We start from the raw sequence: 19520 nt of genomic DNA, 5'->3' as shown, positions 1-19520 counted from the left end.
CTTTAACATAGAAATTGTAAAGCAAGGGACTTAAACATGAACCTTGGGGAAGGCCCATGTAGCTATTTCTGGAAGTTGTCAGAGTGCCGAGAGTAAAGTTTTTTTTTGTCTTTATTATCGAGACTTTCAGCCCGAGGCTGGCTCGTCTCGTAGAGTAAAGTTCATATGTTTTACTGACAACAAATTGTACAAGACATTATTCAAAATAACGGGTAATCCACTATGCAGATTTTCCGACAGTACTTCTATGGAAACTAAACCAGATGGTCACTATTCCGGACTTATCCGCAACACAACTTCTATGTTTAGCAGGGATGCGGTGCGGGTCGGACAGCAGGGCAACATCAGTTTTATTCTCGTGTACCGACTGTTGTAGCAGCGTTTGCGCTGCCTCGCAGTGGCCTCCAGATGGGCTCGGTAATGCAGGAAGCTCAGCTAAATTTCAACCACGCACTGCGAGGCAGCGCAAGCGCTGATACCTGCATGGGCGAGCCCATCTGGAGGCCGGACAGGCCTGCCCACCGGATGGGTGTTTGTTGTCTCTGCCAGGCGCACAGATCAAACACCTCAATGCGGCCTGGCAGGTGTGAGCCTTGTGACCTTCAGCTCCACACCTCCGGCAAAGCCGACTCCGATCAGGACCTTTGCAGTCATATGACTTATGTCCGTAATCGAAGCACTTGAAGCAGGCATGAGGTTGTTGGTTTGCGCTCACCGAGCATACCGATCAACCCACCTTCAGCTTGGCTTTATCTAGTGCCTTCTTGGCGTCAGCCACAGATACCTGGAATGAGGCAATCTGCGTTCCAGCATAACCTTTCCGCAACCGAATCGCGGTATCCTGGATTTCAACGCCACACTGATCTCTCAGTGCAGCTACCAGCTCACCGGTTTCGGTAATTTCGCCCAGGCCTCGGTATTGGATTACCTCTATTGGGCATAGAGCTCTCACATGAACCGCATCAGCCAGCACATCTTCTGCGAACTTTTTATACGCGGAACTCTTCGGCGCAGCATCCCGTTCCAGGACGAGGATCATCTCGCCCTCTTTTTATCGCCCCGCAAAGCCTTCATAACGTCAGAAAAGCTCTTACCATCAGCCTTGACGATAATTGCTTCGCCTCTGTTCTTCCTGCTATGACCATTGGAAGGTGTGCTCTTTCCTCTACGGGCATTCCGTTTCTTGGCCAATGGCACCTTCGCCTCCTGTACCGCTTTTCGCTCCTTCTTCGTCTTTTTGGGATTCACAACTACCCTCCAGGACAGGCCTTCCTCCCGGCGAACTTCGGTAGTCCTCGTAGAAGATGGAACTGCTCGGAGACCTGCTCGCTGCGAAATGCTCATCTGTTCCGCAACTAGCGGAGGGGAAGCAAATGTTGATGAGATATTCAAAGAGAGGATCTCGACTCAGTGATACCCTCATAAGTATAACGGATATTAGGAAGGTTTCGTTGGGTCAGGATTTGCCTGTAGCTGGCAATGTGACCATGGTAGATCTTACCGCGTGACACATCACGTAAAGGTGTCTACCCAGCGTTACGGGAATTTCTTTTGAAATTAATAGGAATGGCCCAAAAATACCCTGAATCTTTTAGGAATTTTTAAGTACACCTAGAGGTACCCATGAACTATGAAATAAATAATAATAATTACAATCAGTGGCGCCGGGAGTGGGTGGGACAATGTCCTATGCATGAAAATACCTGGGTAGGACAGTCGAAGCATTGTCCTTCCCATGATTTTGGTAAGAGCATACCATTTGGATAACTAAAGGATCTAATATTATCAATACTGTTCTAGATCAAAAACAATATCATTTAAAGGTTATCAGAGATTTGAAGGTTTCAAGGTTTCCGTACGGCATGTAACATGTGATACACGCGAACATTGTCATTTCTCTTATTAGAATTTTTTGTCCTACCCACGACTCGGAACGTGGCCACGTCTCTGATTACAATGAATCTTCTAGAATTTCAGAAATCCCTTAGAACAGTCAAACCGCAAACTTACAGATTTATTTTGTGTTCCTTTTCCACACATGGAAATACATATGTGTTTCAACTAGATATCAGATGTCGAATCGATGATTTTGGGACTACTTTATAGCTACATTATGCGCGGGCGGTTTGGAATGTGGCCGTATTAGAAACGTTAGAGATCTGCACTCCTTATTTGATTGATAATAAAAGTATAAATAGTAGAAATATTTTTATAACATATCCAGTAGTGTCACTCCAATTCCCCAGAATGATCACGATTTTGTTATACGCATGGAAACTTACCGTTTTACTCTCGCACATCGCTTGGAAGCCGGTGTCATCCCTTTTTGTCAACATGACTGTATTAGAATTCTCTATGCCAGAGGCTCCCAAACTGTGGGTCGCGACCCCCAGGGGGTCGTGGGCTGTTCAGTGGTGGGTCGCGAAAGACAAATCTTAATTCATAATTTTGTTACCGTCAACGGTGGTGTCATTGTGTCAAAATGTGGTATGTTCCAAGTAAATGTTACAAAGATCTAGTAGTTAACATTGGAATCAAGTTTTAATTAGTTTTTTGTTATACGATATTTGGGCAAGTAGAAATTGAAAGCGTTTGGTACGGGAGGTCCACGCTTTCTTCCTTTCCCCTCGATTCCAAGCTATTAAGTGATTTTAGGTATTCCTTAAGTCACTCAATATCTAAGAGTCATCTCTGCGGTACATACTTCGTAGTTGGCCTGGCCATATGAAAATAAAAATGACGGAATTCAGAAACCGTAATGTTCCAGGATGCTTTTAAGTATTGGCTACGCATGTATGAGATTAGATTAGATACGATATTTGGGCAAGTAGAAAAAAGTACTATACAATCCAAATGTACCCAAACCCAATCAAAAACCAATCCTAATCCAATTCGAATCCGATCTAAATCAAATCAAAATCTATTTAAAATCCAATCCAAATCTAATTCAAATCCAATCCAAATATAATTCAAATCCAATATAAATTCAATCCCAATCAAATCGAAATCCAATTCAAATCCAATCTGAATAAATTTCAAATCCAATCCAAATCCAACCCAAATTCAATTCAAATTCCATCCAAATCCAATCCACATCCAATCCAAAAAAATAACGAATTTTTGGCAAATACAATGATGGGATATAAAGCAATTTATTAAAATTTGTGCAATCTAACGCGAACTCATTTTTATCTAATTTCACAAAATCAATGCATTTGGTACCTGGTGGGTCGCAAGCAATATGGGATTCTGCTAGGTGGGTCGCATATCTAAAAGTTTGGGAACCTCTGGTATAGAGCTAAATACCAACCCTATATGTATGTCTACTACGCCAACATCAACAGTCTACTTTCATACCAACTCAGAGCTCGCTCCGCGACACAATTGTCCAACACCGGCCCGGGGTGGGTGCACGGAGGACCATATACAGGGGTGCAAGCACCGAACGGTTATGAACCTCACGTGGCTTGGAGTGTGAAGCTACTATTCGTCAACGCATCTGTTTCTGTTGAGGGTGGCAGAGGTGGGCAGTATACGGTGTAACATTGCACCGCCAGTCCCTCATTCGTTGTATTGTAAGCGGAATTGTGCATTCTAGAAGCATGGTACACTCCACAACTGTCCGCATTATTCATGGCGGTATCAGATTAGGTAGGTAATTCGATTTTTTATTGGACTTCTTAAAAAAAATCTTTCAAATTTTATAATTCCTACTCTCTTTTCTGTTTCAACATATTCAATGTGTACAAAATAAGAACGCCCCACGCCACAACACGGTGGGTGAAGACAGGAAGAAGTGGAACCGGAGCGAAGCTACAGTGGGATCGATGCGGGCACGATGAAACTGGAAGCAAATTCGAAGCTAGTGGACGTTCAGTCAACAGTAACCGGTCGTCGCGTTTGGATTCATTTCTGTTTTTGTGCGGTTCCAGTTACCAACCACCAGGACTCCGAAAAATGAGCTTGGGAAGGAATCGAGCGAGTCTGATCTGTGATACTGGCTAAGGATATATTAAGGATTGTAAGGAAATAGAATCCGTGATCTGCTGTGATATATTTTCTTATTTCAGAATACAGAGAGTGTGCATACTGATAGGCCGACATTGTGCGGGTTTCAATAGTTGATCGTTACTTCCCAATCCAAGGCAGTCGCGGCACATGTTTTAGTGTGTGATTGGCAATCAAATCTGCTGCGTCGCATAAACTGGAAGCCATTGAATGAGTAGGAGAATTTGTTCAGTGTAAATTGTTCAATGCTATGATTTCGTGGTGACGAGTGGTTATAATAAGTAATCCAAGAGAGCTAACCTTCCCGAAAAATTAAAAGTGCTAAAAAAATGGGGCAAAACCTTACAAAACGTGATACGATACGGGCAAAGCATCTGGGGCTGTGATTTTAGTACGTTCAGTGAATAATAAATTCTATTTAAAACAATTGTGACATTTCGGGAGACTGCATGAAAAGAAACCTACAGGAAGGAGACGAGGTTTGCCGTACCACTGCAGGACTTGCGTTGTTGTCCATAGACTGTCGGCTGGAACAATCGGTTAGTGGCAGCGTAGCAGAGCATCAATCCAAACGCAGACGCTGCAGTGCCAAGAGACGGAGTATCATCGAGCAGCTGGACAACTGCAGCAGCATCAACAACAACAACGATACGATGAGTGCCGCCGGGACAGAGAACATGGAGGGTGCTGAATCGACACACAACACCAAGATTTCCGACTCGGGATACTCAAACAGTTGCAGCAACAGCCAGTCGCAACGAAGGTAAGCTCAGATCATCTGTTTGTAAATCCATCTCATTAGGCAAGCGTCGCAAGCAAATATATTCCATAAATGTTTCAATGGGCGGCATAAATAGGCTTCCGCTTTTCGAAAAGTTTACCAATAGGACTTTGAGGATACGATTAGTGCAGCAAAAAGGATGGCCAGTTGCTCTCCTCCTCGCAATTTTAACTCAGGTTGATTGATTCAGTATAGCGAAATGAAAATTCAATTGGATGCTTGCTTATGCATCGTCCTAAGACTTTTGTTAGCTCACAGAGAATCGCTCTTGGGGAAGTTTTGAATGAAACTTTTGTCAATGAGAATTTGTCTTGAAAACTTTGCAATTAATTCGAGCCTATAATAGAATAAATCCATAAAATAATATTGTTTGCTATTTATCTTTATTTGTATTCAACATTTGTAGCGTAGTAGTAAAAGCAAATATAGTTTATTAACAATATAGTCCACTTCGTTAATCCCCATATATTTGGCAACATACAACACATTCACACCATCTTACGTCACAAAAGGTGACTAACGCATGAAAACGATAGCCAAAGGGTGCGATAATTACAAAAATTGCACTAATATTACAATTTTTGTACATTTGAATTACATTTTTCAAAATATTATTCTTTTACTCAGAAATAAAAAGGGGGTCATGGGATGATTTCTAGCATATTATTTTGACATGTTATACTGCATATTGAATCATACGTTTAAGCAACCACCCCTCGGAATGTTTCTTCACTACAATAATTACCTTTTGTGACACTGCGGCGCTACTGCGTTGTCTTCTCAAACCAATCAGAGTGGACTATATTGGTAGGGTACACGCTAACATTCACTTGCTCAGTGACTGAGTAAAATTGTATTGCCCTCTCATTTCTTCCCACGGAAATTTGACTCAATTTCCGTCAAAAGCGGGACTACTTAAGGGCCGATGCCCACGTAGCGTTTTTCCCTACCTGGCCGAAACGCCCCCCTTCGATTTCTAGAAAACCATTCGCGAAGTCGAAGCAAAATTCTTCACACAAACAATGACAGTTCTTTATGGAACGTACACATGGTCAAGCCGTTTGACCAACATTGACTCCACCTCTCGTTTGTTCAAACATCCATAAAGTTTTACCAACAGCGACACGAACAATCAATTTATTCGACCAACAATATCACACACGAACGACCGAAGCGCCAACTCGAGCACCAACCATCAAAAAATATATGGGGGTTTGTGCAACTTCACTACAAATGCTCAAACATGTTCGGCGAACCTTGACTCCACCCCCGACAACTCAAACCAAAATCAAACCGTTTTAATTTTTTCCAACCGAGCCGCCAACTGTCAAATGGTTGTTCGAACAGTTTCACACACGCTCAAACAAAGCAGCAACCGAAGCGTTTTCTTGGGGGCGGAGTCAATGTTCGTCAAACTGCTTGACTGGTGTGTACGTTGCATTATGGGTTTTTACAATAGAGCAACAGAGAGGAGGAGATGGCGGCCAAGTTTCACTCAAACTCTGACAGATAGCAATGGGGTTTCCCATAGGAGGGAAAAGCAGAATTTGCTTCGACTTCGCGAATAACTAACTACGGGTAAAAATCAGTTGGTATTTTTAAATATTTGAGAAACCATTATAGGTATTCGATTTGTTTCTTAGCAGTAAGCATGCATGTTAACAAAAAGAAGCGACGAAATTGATGCCTGTTTTTTTGTTTTACGCTGAGATGAATATATGTTCAGTGAGGTGGAAAACCAGGTCATTGACATCCTATTAATTAGCCCATCGCCGGATCGTAGCCAGGATGTCCCAGGCTATAATTTTTAATAATTGGTGTGAAAACCAGAAATACTAGAATAAGAGATCGGCGAAGACGCCATCTTGTTTCCAATCGAACAGGGAATCAATATTCGAGCAACGCCTCACAATATACTCTTTGTCATCAACAGAGTTTGTTACTGACAGACGCACCTAGCGACAAACCTTTATCAAAACCCGAACACAATATGACAAGAATCATTTGCCTTGCATGCTCTCGAATATTTCCATAAAACCAGAAACTGTGATAGCATAAAACCGAAATTTGCTCTAGAAATAATGCAAAATAACGGGATGAAAAGTTAGCAACAAGATTGTCTTCTTTTTTGTTGCTTACACAATTTTTCGGATCTTTGTCATTATTATCTCCGACAAAAGCAAAGCTTTGTCGTTGGTTCTCTTTTGTCGTTTGTTTCACATGCGCATTCCAATAAAATTGATTCCCTGCAATCGAACCGTCAAAAGCGGTTCCAATTCGACTTGTTTACTGTTTGCATCCATAAGAAGCAAGCAAAATGTTCAAGTGCTGCCAGTACTATTTTCACGATTTCATGCATTTGCTAAGCATATGCGGTATTTCGAAAAATTTCGTTTCAGCTGGTTCGAAACGAAATTCCGCGGAATTTCGCGGAATTTGAGCATGGCGAAATCTGATTTCTTGATTTCGTTTCGTTTCGTAAAATTACAAAAACTTCGCTAGAAAAAACTAGCTTATAACGAAATTTAACGGAATTCCGAAACAAATTTAGACCTCAACTATACTGTCTCGTCCGGTCGTATATTATCAAAAATTTTGGCTGCGCCGCTGAACAAAAGCATTCAGCTGTTTTGATATAAAACCCAATAAACGCTCAGAGTGTAAATCAGATCAGACATGAATCAGATCTGTACAACTTTGTCAAAAAAGCAAAGACGTGGCGTGGATTCCTGACGCCCTTGTAAAGTATTTTTAGAGCGCCTCTTTTTGATTGAAGGCCAACTTCTTCACCTCTTATCCCGCCAACCAGGTTTTAGCGCATGACTAAGCACTGCTTAAGAGTTAAGAAGGCTCTAAGTAGGGCTTGCATTTCGAGAAACGATTTCCCGTGATTCACGTTTGTACACTTTAGTTTCCCGAATATCGTATAAAAAAAAATATGTTGTTTAAATATTTTGAATTTGATTCAAGTACTGAACAGCTCCGAACACTCGTTTTGATTTCGAGATATGTCTGAAATATTTGATTTGTATATATTATGGGCTTTTTCCAAATTATTATGAGCCAATGAGAACTATCTGAACACGTCAGAGTATAAAAGTGAACAGATTTTAGGTTTTGAGGTCATTGCAACTGCGTTTTTGACGCTCTTCGAAATTTAAAACTTAGTTTGATTGAAAGAATCATTTAATCTTGAAAGTACGGTATGGCCATCAAGCGCTCGTCTGATTTTTTTTCTGTGACAATTTATTTTCTAATATGTATTCTCAAATATTGCTTCAAATAACCTAAATTTAAAGAAGAGATATGCTCAAATGTTCGTAATATTAATCAAAATGGTATTTCAATCAACCTTGACCAAAAGATTGTTTGTATTAAATAAAATATATGGTCGAGTTTCAGAATGGTTAATGTCAGAAACTCTCCGGCAACAATACAAATAATAGAACAAATCTTCTCAATGTCTTCTTTTTTAAGGATAAAACCGAACATTATGGAAATGTAGCACGTAGCGGAGATCATCCAGGCACAGCATGTTTTATACTTGAACGATAGCAGATGCCTAATCTTCGCCAACTAATACTCATGACGTAGCAAACGTTTTGCAGAAAGAGTTACCGCTTTTCGAACTGAACAGAAAAAAATCTCAGAACTTTCAACAATTCTTCGATTATATGAAGACAATGTTTGCAAGCATCAATCCCTTTAGGTCGAATGTATATTTTTATCCTAAATTATTATTTCAAGCCATTCTCCACGATAGATAGAAGTTGATTCCCGGGAAAAATGGAACCCCTAGCCCTAAGGAAAACATTAAACGAAGCACATGATTCTGCCTTGAATTGATTTGAAACACAGTTTTCGTCTAAGAGTTAAAAAAAAAACTTCGTTTACAATAAATATTTAGTTGTTTACCAAGGTGGCTCACATGAATTACCTTTTCAACAAACTAAAGAATTCCTTTCTCGTGGTGCTCACGTAGATGCAGGACATTCCTCTTATAATTTTATAATAATACCTAAGTGTCAAACTGTTTTCCTCTCCTAATCCTAAATTGACTGTAAGGGCTCAAGACCGTACGGGCTGATAAATGAATATGAAGTATGCTTTAGCATAATCACATAAGTCTTAAATGAAATAAGGTTTAAAATAGAATTTGAATCAGGTCATAAAAAAATCACTTAATTCCTATATTTTTATGTACATACTTACTAATATAAAGCTGAACTGATATAAAATTGATCTGATTCGGGAGCAATCATTCCACGATGAATTCCTTTGAAAGCGGCACAAATGCTGGGAATATTGCCTTATCGCCAATGCTAAACGGGAACACGGCAATGTATTACAGACTGCTTCTTCTGGTCTGGTAATAAATTCTTCTGTAACTATAATTCTATTGGTCGCAAAGCAGTTATTTGACTTTGTGAAAGTGAAATCAGAATTGCGTACATAATATATGTAAAATCAATTCAACAAAAATTCCGCAATAAAAAAATAAAAATTTCGTTTCGTTTCGAAAAATTTCAAATTAATGGACGTTGATTTCGTATCGTTTCGAAGTCTCGAAAGTAAATATTTATTCCGTTTCGTTTCGTTTCGTTACGAATCAACACAAACTTTATTAATTTCGTTTCGTTTCGTTTCGTCAGGAAAAAGTGTCTTACCGCATACCCTTAGCATTTGCATACGTTGCCAATTCGACAGTTTTCACTCCGCCGGTCTCTGGTTATAGGGTTGCTAATGGAATCTATTGAAATGTAATTCAAACCTGCCTAAATGGACTTATGTTGTTATTTTTAATGTCAAGCACATGAGGATTTGTAACCTTTTCATTAATGGGATAGATAAAATGCTAATGAAGGGCTATTGAACGTTATTGAACGAACGTTTACGGTGGGGTGTTTTGCCCAGGCACTTTTTGATATCCATTTTTTCACGACTTTTCGAAAACGCTTTATTTCGTGTTCTCAGTAATATTTTATCCAGATCGTCATTAGAAATTTTTCGAAACCTAAACAATTGAAAATTACAAAAAAATAATCAAAGTAGGTACCCAGTCTGAAGGCGGTCTTGAGCGTTAAGCCCGCCGTCCACTGTTTGTCATGTTGACAAGTTTATCCGGACATCTAACAGACTGATTAGAAATCGAAATGGATTTCAGATTGACTTGACAAATATTTCTCATCATGACAAACAGTATACTGAGGGCTTCAGAGTTAGTGTGAGCAATGTTCATTGCAGATGTTCCTTCTTCTAAATAATATTTATCAAATTGAGAGTTTTTGCCTTTGTCGTATACTAAGTTTACGTAAAGGCTATATGATCACTCCAAAACCAAACTTTTGATAGAAGGCTCGGCGACCCACAGTGTTGTTTACCAATCGACTCAGCTCGACGAATTGATGTGTGTGTGTGTATGTGTGTATGTGTACACAATTTTGTAGACACACTTTTTGGAACTTAGTATGGACCGAATTTCACGCAACAAGTTCCATTCGACTGAGAATCCTGTCCCATTGTTTGCTATTGAAAATTGGCCAGATTGAACTATGGGATCAGAAGTTATGGCCAAAATACTATTTGCTATGCCAAAACACGCTAAAAATACACAATAATATTTTTTTAGTATTTTTTATTGCACGAGAAAGGCGCCAACACCGCTAGGTGGATTAATCAGGGTTTTTCGTTCAGAGTTGGATTTTATTTACTCAACTATGTGTATAAGTGCCTTCAAACCACCAACAGGCCTAATCCGGAACTGGATTTCTTTTAATCCGAAAAGATTCGATGGTGATTTCATCTAAAAATTAACCGATAGTGATTAGACCTGAATTATCGATTAATTCCTTCAAACCGCCGACCAAGCCATGTCAGATTTACATTTTTTTTATTCGACTATAGGTCCGTTAGTGATTCCGAACATCTACCAACCTGCTCCAGATCTGAATTTAATTTACCCAACTAGGTCCAGTGGTATCTCCAAACCATCCATAGACTTACTCCAGAATTTATTCTGGCCTCCAATCAACCCACTTTCAAGTAGGTTTTTCATAATGCGATTTTGGCAATTATTTAGCTTGGCCAACCATCATCAGAAGTCTGACTCAGAACCACTCACCTTAGTGTTAGATTTTCCTCGATCCGAATAGGTTCAATAGTGATTACGAGCATCGATCGATCCATTTAAGAGTTGAATTTATTTTACCCAAAGGGATCTAGCAGTGCATGGGTACTGGGAAAAATCTGTTTTTTTTATTCGCGTAATCTTTTTTTTGTTCAAATTTCTAGTACTTTAAAAACGAATACAACAAAACCAGCTGTTGCGAACAGCACAGAAGTCACCGATCTTTCAGCGCGGCAATAAATACAAATTATATTTCATTATGCTATAAAGCGACATAAATACGACATCGAATGCAATGAATAATTAGGTACTCACATCTTCAGTGTTTTTACTATTTCAGCAACAGAAAATGTGATTCTGTCGCATCCGTGCCGTTGCATCGTTATTTTCAACTGACTAAAATAACACCTAAAATTGATACACATAATACAAATAATGTCTTATCATACACACAGGGTAGCCAGGGGTTAACAATTATATTCTTACGTAACACCAGCATTCCTTACTGCATTAATAGTTTTTGAAAACAGACTCACAGGAACCACAAAGAAAATATTCATTTCGTGCATCACGCAATGATTAATCTCAAACCCGTGATATACTTTAGAAACGGTCATAAAGAAGTTTAAGTATTTTTTTTATGAACATTCAATTCGGCTCTGCAAGGTTTCTCAAATTAATTAGCATAGCATAGCATAGCATTTGTGATTGTACAAATCGTGGGTGGCTATACAATGCTCAATTGAGCAATCTACTGTATATTGTCGCAAATTGGTACTTGGGATTAGTACCTTTTCCTATACAGTAGCAGTTGTATACCTGGCCACGTCCTTACAATCACGGAAGGAAGGGAAGGAATGTCAGTTCAACATCTACTAGTGAAGATGCAGGGAACCCATACTACCTTCATAGATGTCTCAGGAAGGAAAATTTGTGTTAGTGAGTAAGGCGAATAACAGGGAGCTCTATTCGACAATATAGAGCGTTTGTCAATAACAGTATATGCTCCAAAGGAGGACAATGTAACCTGGGGTAGCATTGCGCATCTCGAATCGAATCACTCGATTCGTACGTTTTTGCATTCGTTTCGAAAAAATTGCGGCATTATGTATTTCGTTCGACTTCATTCAGTCGCAGTACAAGATTTCGAATGGTGCTGTACTAGCTCAATCGAGTATGTTCTGTCAAACGAAATGTAAACAGAGAGAATAAGAGATAGCTGTCTCCGTGTTTAGTATGCCGCCCGCTGAAGAGACAACCTTCAGCGCATGGCGAATGTGAGTAAACCGAGAGAAAAAGAGTAATTTCATCTGCGTGTAGCATGTTGCCTGTTGGAAAGGAATCCTTCGGGGCATGAATTGGCAGTTAATTTATAAACAAGCAAATTGTGCTCAATTACCTACTATAAAAAGCAATATTATTTATTGAGCAGTTGCAACCGATTAAAATGTTTTGTCGATACGATATGTTTTGTAAATTGAGATATAGTTACGACATAAATTATAAGTTTTATGTTTATTCAAGTTTATGCCACATATCCAATTTTGAGCTAAATAATTTAAAGCTAAAGAAGGATTCGATAATAAATTACTTTGATGTTTCCATGTGTTTTAGTTAAATGCACTTGGGTCATTTCTTGCGCGTTTTTTTTTTCAACTCAACTATTTTTACGTAGATTTTGGAATATACACGTTTTTACGCAGATTTCCCCAAAGATTTTTTCACGCGGTTTACGTGAAATACGCGAAATACGTGAAAACTGCAAAAAAAAAACGATTTTAGTTGAAGTCGTTTTTATGCGGATTTCGGGATAATTAGATATTGCATATTGTCAGGAAACTATAAAAGTAGGTATACTAATGACACTCTTTCCTTCAAGATACAATAATGAAACATTTATTCTCTTCCCGTAGAGAAATAATAACAAATTTAATTAAAAACTTTCATCAAGAAATTATTCTCGAACAACATTCGAAAGCTATAAAGGTGACGAGTGTTTTTCATTCGAATTGAGTCGTTTTTCAGTGTGCTATCGAGCTTCCATAATGCCAAAACATCTCGTTATTCTTGTACCTCCTCGAGCATACTCGAACGATGAGTCGTTTTCGAGATCGAATCGAAAGCCATAATGCCAAATATGTTGGACTCGATAGAATTACGTTCGAATCGAGATGCGCAATGCCACCCCTGGATTTTACAAATGTTTCGCATTATATGCAAAACACGTTCAACCGCACACTTATTCACCGAACATTAAAATCAGAACCAAAAACTTGGATTTTACGAATGTTTTAAATCCTCCCTGAAACACGTCCGATCACGCACCAATTGTTTACTCACTCGGCCGCACGAACTATCTGCTTACTGATCAGAAACACGACAAAACAGGCACTGACGGCCGCGCAATGCAGAACACAATATTTCGGCAAATCGCGCGATCGTTCTGCCGTCCGAAACAAGAGCCAACACGCACTGAATTAATTAAATTTATTACCGGCCGCGCAATCAGGTTTCTCAAATTAATTGCTTCAAAAAGAATATTTTTCTTTTTCTGAATCCACATGGGCAATAACCTTATCATCTCGAAATGTTAAATTGCATTTTTTGCCTTTCTCGTATACTACATAAGTATACGTAAAGGCTATATGATCGCTCCAAAAACAAACGAATTGAGGTGATATCTGTGTGTGTGTGTGTTTTTTTTTTTCTTCCTAAACAATGAAGGGGGAAACTGCTCAACAGACATCCTGGGTTGACCAGGAAGTGCGGGGTTAGGGATCACCGAGGGAGGCAGGACTACATTCCCGACCCGCTAAACCGTTTCCATTGCCGCCAAGCCCATCGGTACAACCAGAAAGTAATGCTTCAAAGGGAGGCCAGTGCACAACGCACCCTCGAGGTTAGCTGCGTGTCCTTGCAGCACCGAACATCGTAACTCGCTTTTTTAGAAGAACACCATGGTATCGTGCCAGCGCGTTGCCGGCTTTCCAGGTGGCCTTACCACGCCCTATGTCCTCGGAAGGTGGGAAGGGTCGACTTCGCGCCTGCTTCCCTCTGCACGACTGGTATCAAGAATGATGATGCCGCGTGCACCCCAAATTGACCTTTCTGCGATAGGGCCTATTCGCCTACGCCTGACCCAGCCTTGACGAGGACCCCTTTCCGTCCTCGGGCTCGGAACCCGCCCGGTTGACCGACGCCGCGAAAGCGACGATACCATGTTGTTCTTCGCGCGGTCACTTGTTCGATAAAAGGATCGAGTTCGACCACAGAGCATGACCACCGGTATGACCCATGAAGCCGACTCCGATCCCTTGGACCACCTCTTATTTGCGCCTGAACTAGCCATCCTTGAATCCACGCGCCACCTTCTGTGTAGCTCCAAGACGATTTGGGCGATAGCCGATAAAACGGCGTTCCAGCCAACTTCATCTTCACACATTCTCCGAACTAGGTTGTCCGGGGTAGTGTCCAGACCACATGTGGCAAGCATGTGGTCACGCATTGTGCGAAAACGTGAGCACACGAACAACACGTGTTCCGCCGTTTCCTCTAAACCTGCGCACACCAAATACTCGGGCGAGGCCGAGCAAGCCAGCTGCGTTACCTGCACTTTGATTTTGCAGCACGCTTAAACGCCGGGCACATCGAACCCCCCATCGGGTGCTTGCTGTTCACAGCTTTGCTGGAACAAATCAAACAATTGGGAGGGTTCGTGCAGCATTGTGCCTTATGTCCCTCCAATCCGCAGCGTCGGCAGAGATTGCTTCTGTCAGGGCCTTTGCAGTCCCATTGCTTGTGCCCCGGTTCCAGGCACTTGAAGCAAACTTCGGGTTGCTCGTATATGCGCACAGGGCATACCGACCATCCCACTTTGACGCTCCCTAACTTGACTACCTTGGAGGCGTCCGCTGCAGATAGCCGAACCAATGCTACCTGCGTCCCTGCCGGACCTTTCCGTAGCCGAACGGCTGCGGTGGGCGTCCTTGACCTTGACCGTCTCGCCTATGACTTTCTACGCCAACTTCTAGTATGCGGCGCCCTTTTGCGAGACGCCCCGCTTTAGCTCGAGGATCATCTCGCGCATCCGAGTACGTCTTATTCGACGTACGTCGGCGCCGAGTTCACCGAGCTTGACGTCACTCCTCATCGCCTTCAAGACGTCCGAGTGCTTAGCCTCGTCCGTCGTGATGACTAGGGCATCGCCCCTGGAGCGATTGGCGCCTACCCTAGACTTCTTGCTACCCTCATTCGCCTGGGCCTTCTTTTCGGCCCTTGACGTCTTCGGTTTCCTCTTGTTCTTGACCAGGGTCCAGGAGGCGTCATCCCCCTCTATTTCCCTGGTCTGGTGCGGCTGAGGGCTTTCAGCGATAGATGTCTTTCGCCATACCAATTTCTGGCGGTTAACTCATGCTGGCTATTTGCGCTTATACGATAGCGCCTGGATGTGGAAGCGGCGAGTAGAAAATCAGCCACTGCCAATAATTCATTGATGTATTTCAATAAATTAACGTAGAAAAGTGGTAATCATTACCATCGTAAAGTAGATGTGTCACACACCCTGTCAGCACCTGTCATGAAATATCATAATTCATATTCATTTAAGATATAATAAGAAATATTCATCGTTAATTTTACTAAAGAGAGTGAGAAGGACAAAAATATAAACATTGCGTGATATCTCTCATTGAAATTACGAAATTCCGGCACGTGCCGTTCCAGCAGCCACGTGTCGTGCAGCCGCTGAGCACACGGAAGGACCAAAATTAATATACACCCGATTCTGTTTTTACACGGATTTATTTTACACGGCCGTGTTAAAAAAAAAATCCCATACAAAATGTTTGCAAATTTGCTCCATTTTGCGTGATTCGTCGAGAAATCATAAAACTTATTTTACACGGATTTCAAATTTTGAACTGAAAACTTTTTTTTTACACGGAACGCATCCCCCGTGTAAAAAAGAAACGGGTGTATAGTCGAATTAGTGAAAAGCTATTACGAGAATGTTGTATCGAACCACATTGACTTTGATAAAGGCAACCACCATTAGGTGAATAAATTGGGTTGTTTTCCTTTCGAACAAACCCATACGATACAAAAATTGTTGAAAAAAAAACTCTAATGCTGTATCTAGTTATTAATTAGTTTTCATTATTTGTAACACTTGCCACTTATTTTGGTTTAAAACTTTTAAATTTGTGGGTCGTTACCAAATCTTCAATTGTCTGTAGCCCGAAGAAATCAAAAGCTAATTTCGGAAATAAAGTTGTACTGAGGCCAATTAATTTTGACCGACGAAAGCACATATAGGACAACCATAAAATTCTGAGAACTATACTACTAAACCTCAATGTTTAGCTTCGTTTCGCCAATGCCTCTCCTACTACAAACAAACCAGCACACCGGTGATTGTATGAATCATAATAAAAATCGGAGGCACGTTGTAGGCCACAAGGCACCCCACATGCACAGGTTGGTTGTGTAACGTCTAATTCTGTTGGTACTGTCTCGTATGCAATTACACGCGGCATGTAACAACGCCATTCGTGCGATGTTCTCAGCAAAGACTAGCACATGTTCTCAACGGTTGTGTAGGAGTTGAATTTCGAAGATAATCTATCAGCTTTGAGCAACGCTTTTAGAAACACAATAATATCTTCCACCACATGCAAAATGATGAACAGTTTAGGTTAGCGTTATTCCAATCGTGTCGATATAAATATTTTGATAATTTTATGTTCGTGTTTATGTATTTTAAATTTTATGATGCTGCGCTTTAAATGGTCGATAACAATACAAAAATCTAAAAATAATTCAGAAATCAATTCAATTGAAGAACTTAACGGATTTGATAAATATTTGCTGTACTCATGAATTATGCGCAGTTTGGGGGCCTTCCGTAGCCTTCCTTCCTTACCCAACAAACATTGGAAGCTGATTGAGCGTTTATTCAACCAGCTTTCTCCAGCTAAAAAACTAGCTTATTCAGCTTAAATTGTTTGTTGGGTAGCCTTCCCAACGGTAAAATGCGTGGCTACAAATCAAGACAATGCCGAAGGTGGCTGGGTTCGATTCCCGGTCCGGTCTAGATTTTTTTCGGAAACTTCGATCTATCTTCCTTTGTGTAAAATAATGGTCCTGCAGTGAACCGATATATGTACATATTTACAATAATACGACTTTTCAATCCCTATCAGCAATAAAACATAATCACAATCTTGTGAGGAAATTTTATTTTACTGCTTCTGACGCCATCAATTCGAACAAACTTATTGCATAATCTCCCTCCAACGTGCGCTTGCGATTCTGTTACCGAAGGCAACTTTTAGTCGTCGCCGAATGATTAAGTTTTGCACTTGGAATAAAATTCATCTCGGATCAACCTTCTTTTGTATAAAATGGTGGGCCGGAAAGAATCGATTTCATTTCCAATGACTTATAGAAACAATACCAAAGAATCTTGCCAGAAAAGTTTACTTTCCGCCGAAGATAGCCAAATCGATAAAGATAATGTAATATTCTTCAGGGCTGTACCATCAGTCGCGAATTTCGCGATTTTCGCGTTTTTCGCGAATTTCGCGGATTTGCTCCTACAGTCGCAACAATTGCGGTTCCTTCAAATGTTGTCGCGAAAACCGTGATTCCTACAAAAGTTGTAGCAAAATTGAGGATTATATTGAAGTTAAATCTTTATGAGTCGATATTCATATTCTATAACTATAGATATCGACTCATGGAAGCAAATTATTCCATATTAAAAAATATTTTCTGGCTTACTTTGATGATCCCCCCAAAGAGGTTTCCAAGAATTTTGCATTCCATTTCTTTATGTTTCCATGAGTCGATGGTCCCTTCAATATCGACTCATGGAGGTTTGACTGTAATACGTTTTGCGGAACGACTCTTTTACTCTTTAAGGGTGTTATCATACTCTGCACACGTGGCTCTCGTAAAACTACGGTGGGAGACATTCATACATACTTGCGGGATACCTGCTAGCCAGTATCGTCGCCCTAATCTGTTTCCTAACAGATGAATGTAACCCAAATGGCCTTACGGGCATCCTGAGATCGAATCCCGACTGCAGTGTTGGTAAAAACTTAAAATCTCAAAACTCATGGATGATTCAAATCAAGCGTGAGTTGAAACGCACCCAACTCAGCACCTAAAATCTGATGGATGAGTTGAATCATCCATTTGGATCATCGTAGGTTTTCTTTTGTTCTCCTTCGTTAAAAACAGTGAATTGACGTTTGTCGCATAAAATATTAGAAACTCTTTTATGTATAAGCAATATATTGCCCCCAAATTGATTTCAAATGCGTTTTAAAACCAAAATGATTTTTTGGCAAATGAGTTAAATGATGCGTTTTAGCATGAAAAATTCAAGCGTGATGCATTCCTTTAAAATCGCAGATGATTTCGTTCGCACGAGAGCGCTCGTTGATTGAGATTTATGAGTGATTTTACCAACACTGATCCCGAGTTCCCACAACACGAGGCTTTTGGGCATTCCTTGGTTTTCTCAAGGTTCCCATCCCCCAATGATCAGGCAGTATGGGGACCTTAACCCAGGTTCTAAGTTCCCAGCAACATTATCTACGGACTTCAACAAGGTCAGCTGGGTCGGGCTCGCACTTCATGATTCTTAGCACCGTCGCTTAACTTACTTGACTTCCCTAGTATTTTACCGTAGCAATGTAAGACCAAAAAATGCTGCTTCCAACAATTCAGTGTGCTAAAGCTGATCACGAGCTTCCAGCTATCTTTCTGTTGATTATCTGACGTTCTGCACAGTGAGACCACGTTAGACCAAAGGCAATACCAGGTTAGGTTAGTTTAGGACTTCTGGGGTAAATTCCATGCCTCAAGCCAATCCAAGCAATTCCGGAGAACAGTGCACTCTATTTTATCAGGACCCGCATCTTGAGCACCAAAGTATTTATAGATTTCATCGTGCTATGTTTCTTGGAATTGCATTACTTTATCAATGTTTTGTTGCGCCATAGTTTTCATTCGTCAATCAGTTTTACTCATTGACTGTTTTTACTCAAATTGGGAAGTATTAGTATTAAGTTATAATATATTATTATTTACGTAAGTTAATTTTGCGCATATAATTTTTCCACGGTTGGACCTGAGGATGCCTCCTCCCCCTGCCAAGTGCTTAAGACCTTGGTACAATTAACGAGTGAAGAACATATAAACTCTAAAATTTACGTTAATGAAGAGCGTGAAGAGACGGAGCAACTGTACCGCGCTAATAACACACGAAAGTTCTTTGAGAAATTGAACCGTTCACGTAAGGGCCACGTGCCGCAGCCTGATATGTGTAAGGACATAAACAGGAACCTTCAGACGGCAGACGAAGATGGCGGTATGCCCAAGCATCCAAAAGTTCAGATTTTACTTAAATTTGTTCCTAACCGAACCAATTAGTTCACTTTTGGTTCACATTGAGTTCCAAGCACCTTAACGGAACTTCAAAGTTCACTTTTGCGCTCTCACCATACAAAAAATACTTAAAATGCGAGCTGATTAAGCCAAAACATCCCCTCTTATCCGAACTTTTGGTTGCTTGGGTGGTGATGAACCTGGGAG

At 40.6% G+C, this 19520-nt stretch overlaps 1 protein-coding gene across 2 annotated transcripts in view; it reads left to right on the top strand.

Moving 5' to 3' along the window:
* The first annotated feature begins 3369 nt into the window (after positions 1 to 3369).
* The window catches only part of LOC134227794 (period circadian protein), a 37593-nt gene continuing 21442 nt past the window's right edge, over positions 3370 to 19520 (top strand). Inside the window, exons 1-3 of one of the 2 annotated variants that reach the window (XM_062709470.1) lie at positions 3371 to 3651; positions 3756 to 4021; positions 4146 to 4771. In XM_062709470.1, the coding sequence (XP_062565454.1) occupies positions 4458 to 4771 (314 nt within the window). In that variant the 5' untranslated portion in view covers positions 3371 to 3651; positions 3756 to 4021; positions 4146 to 4457. Of the gene's footprint in view, positions 3652 to 3755; positions 4772 to 19520 lie in introns of both variants that reach the window. The other variant, XM_062709471.1, reaches the window with a different exon arrangement.

The sequence above is a fragment of the Armigeres subalbatus genome, chromosome 3 (assembly GCF_024139115.2).
Source record: "Armigeres subalbatus isolate Guangzhou_Male chromosome 3, GZ_Asu_2, whole genome shotgun sequence".
In the NCBI taxonomy this organism is placed as follows: domain Eukaryota; kingdom Metazoa; phylum Arthropoda; class Insecta; order Diptera; family Culicidae; genus Armigeres; species Armigeres subalbatus.
The sequence above is the reverse complement of the archived record's forward strand: the minus strand, read 5'-3'. Positions and strand labels throughout refer to the sequence as shown.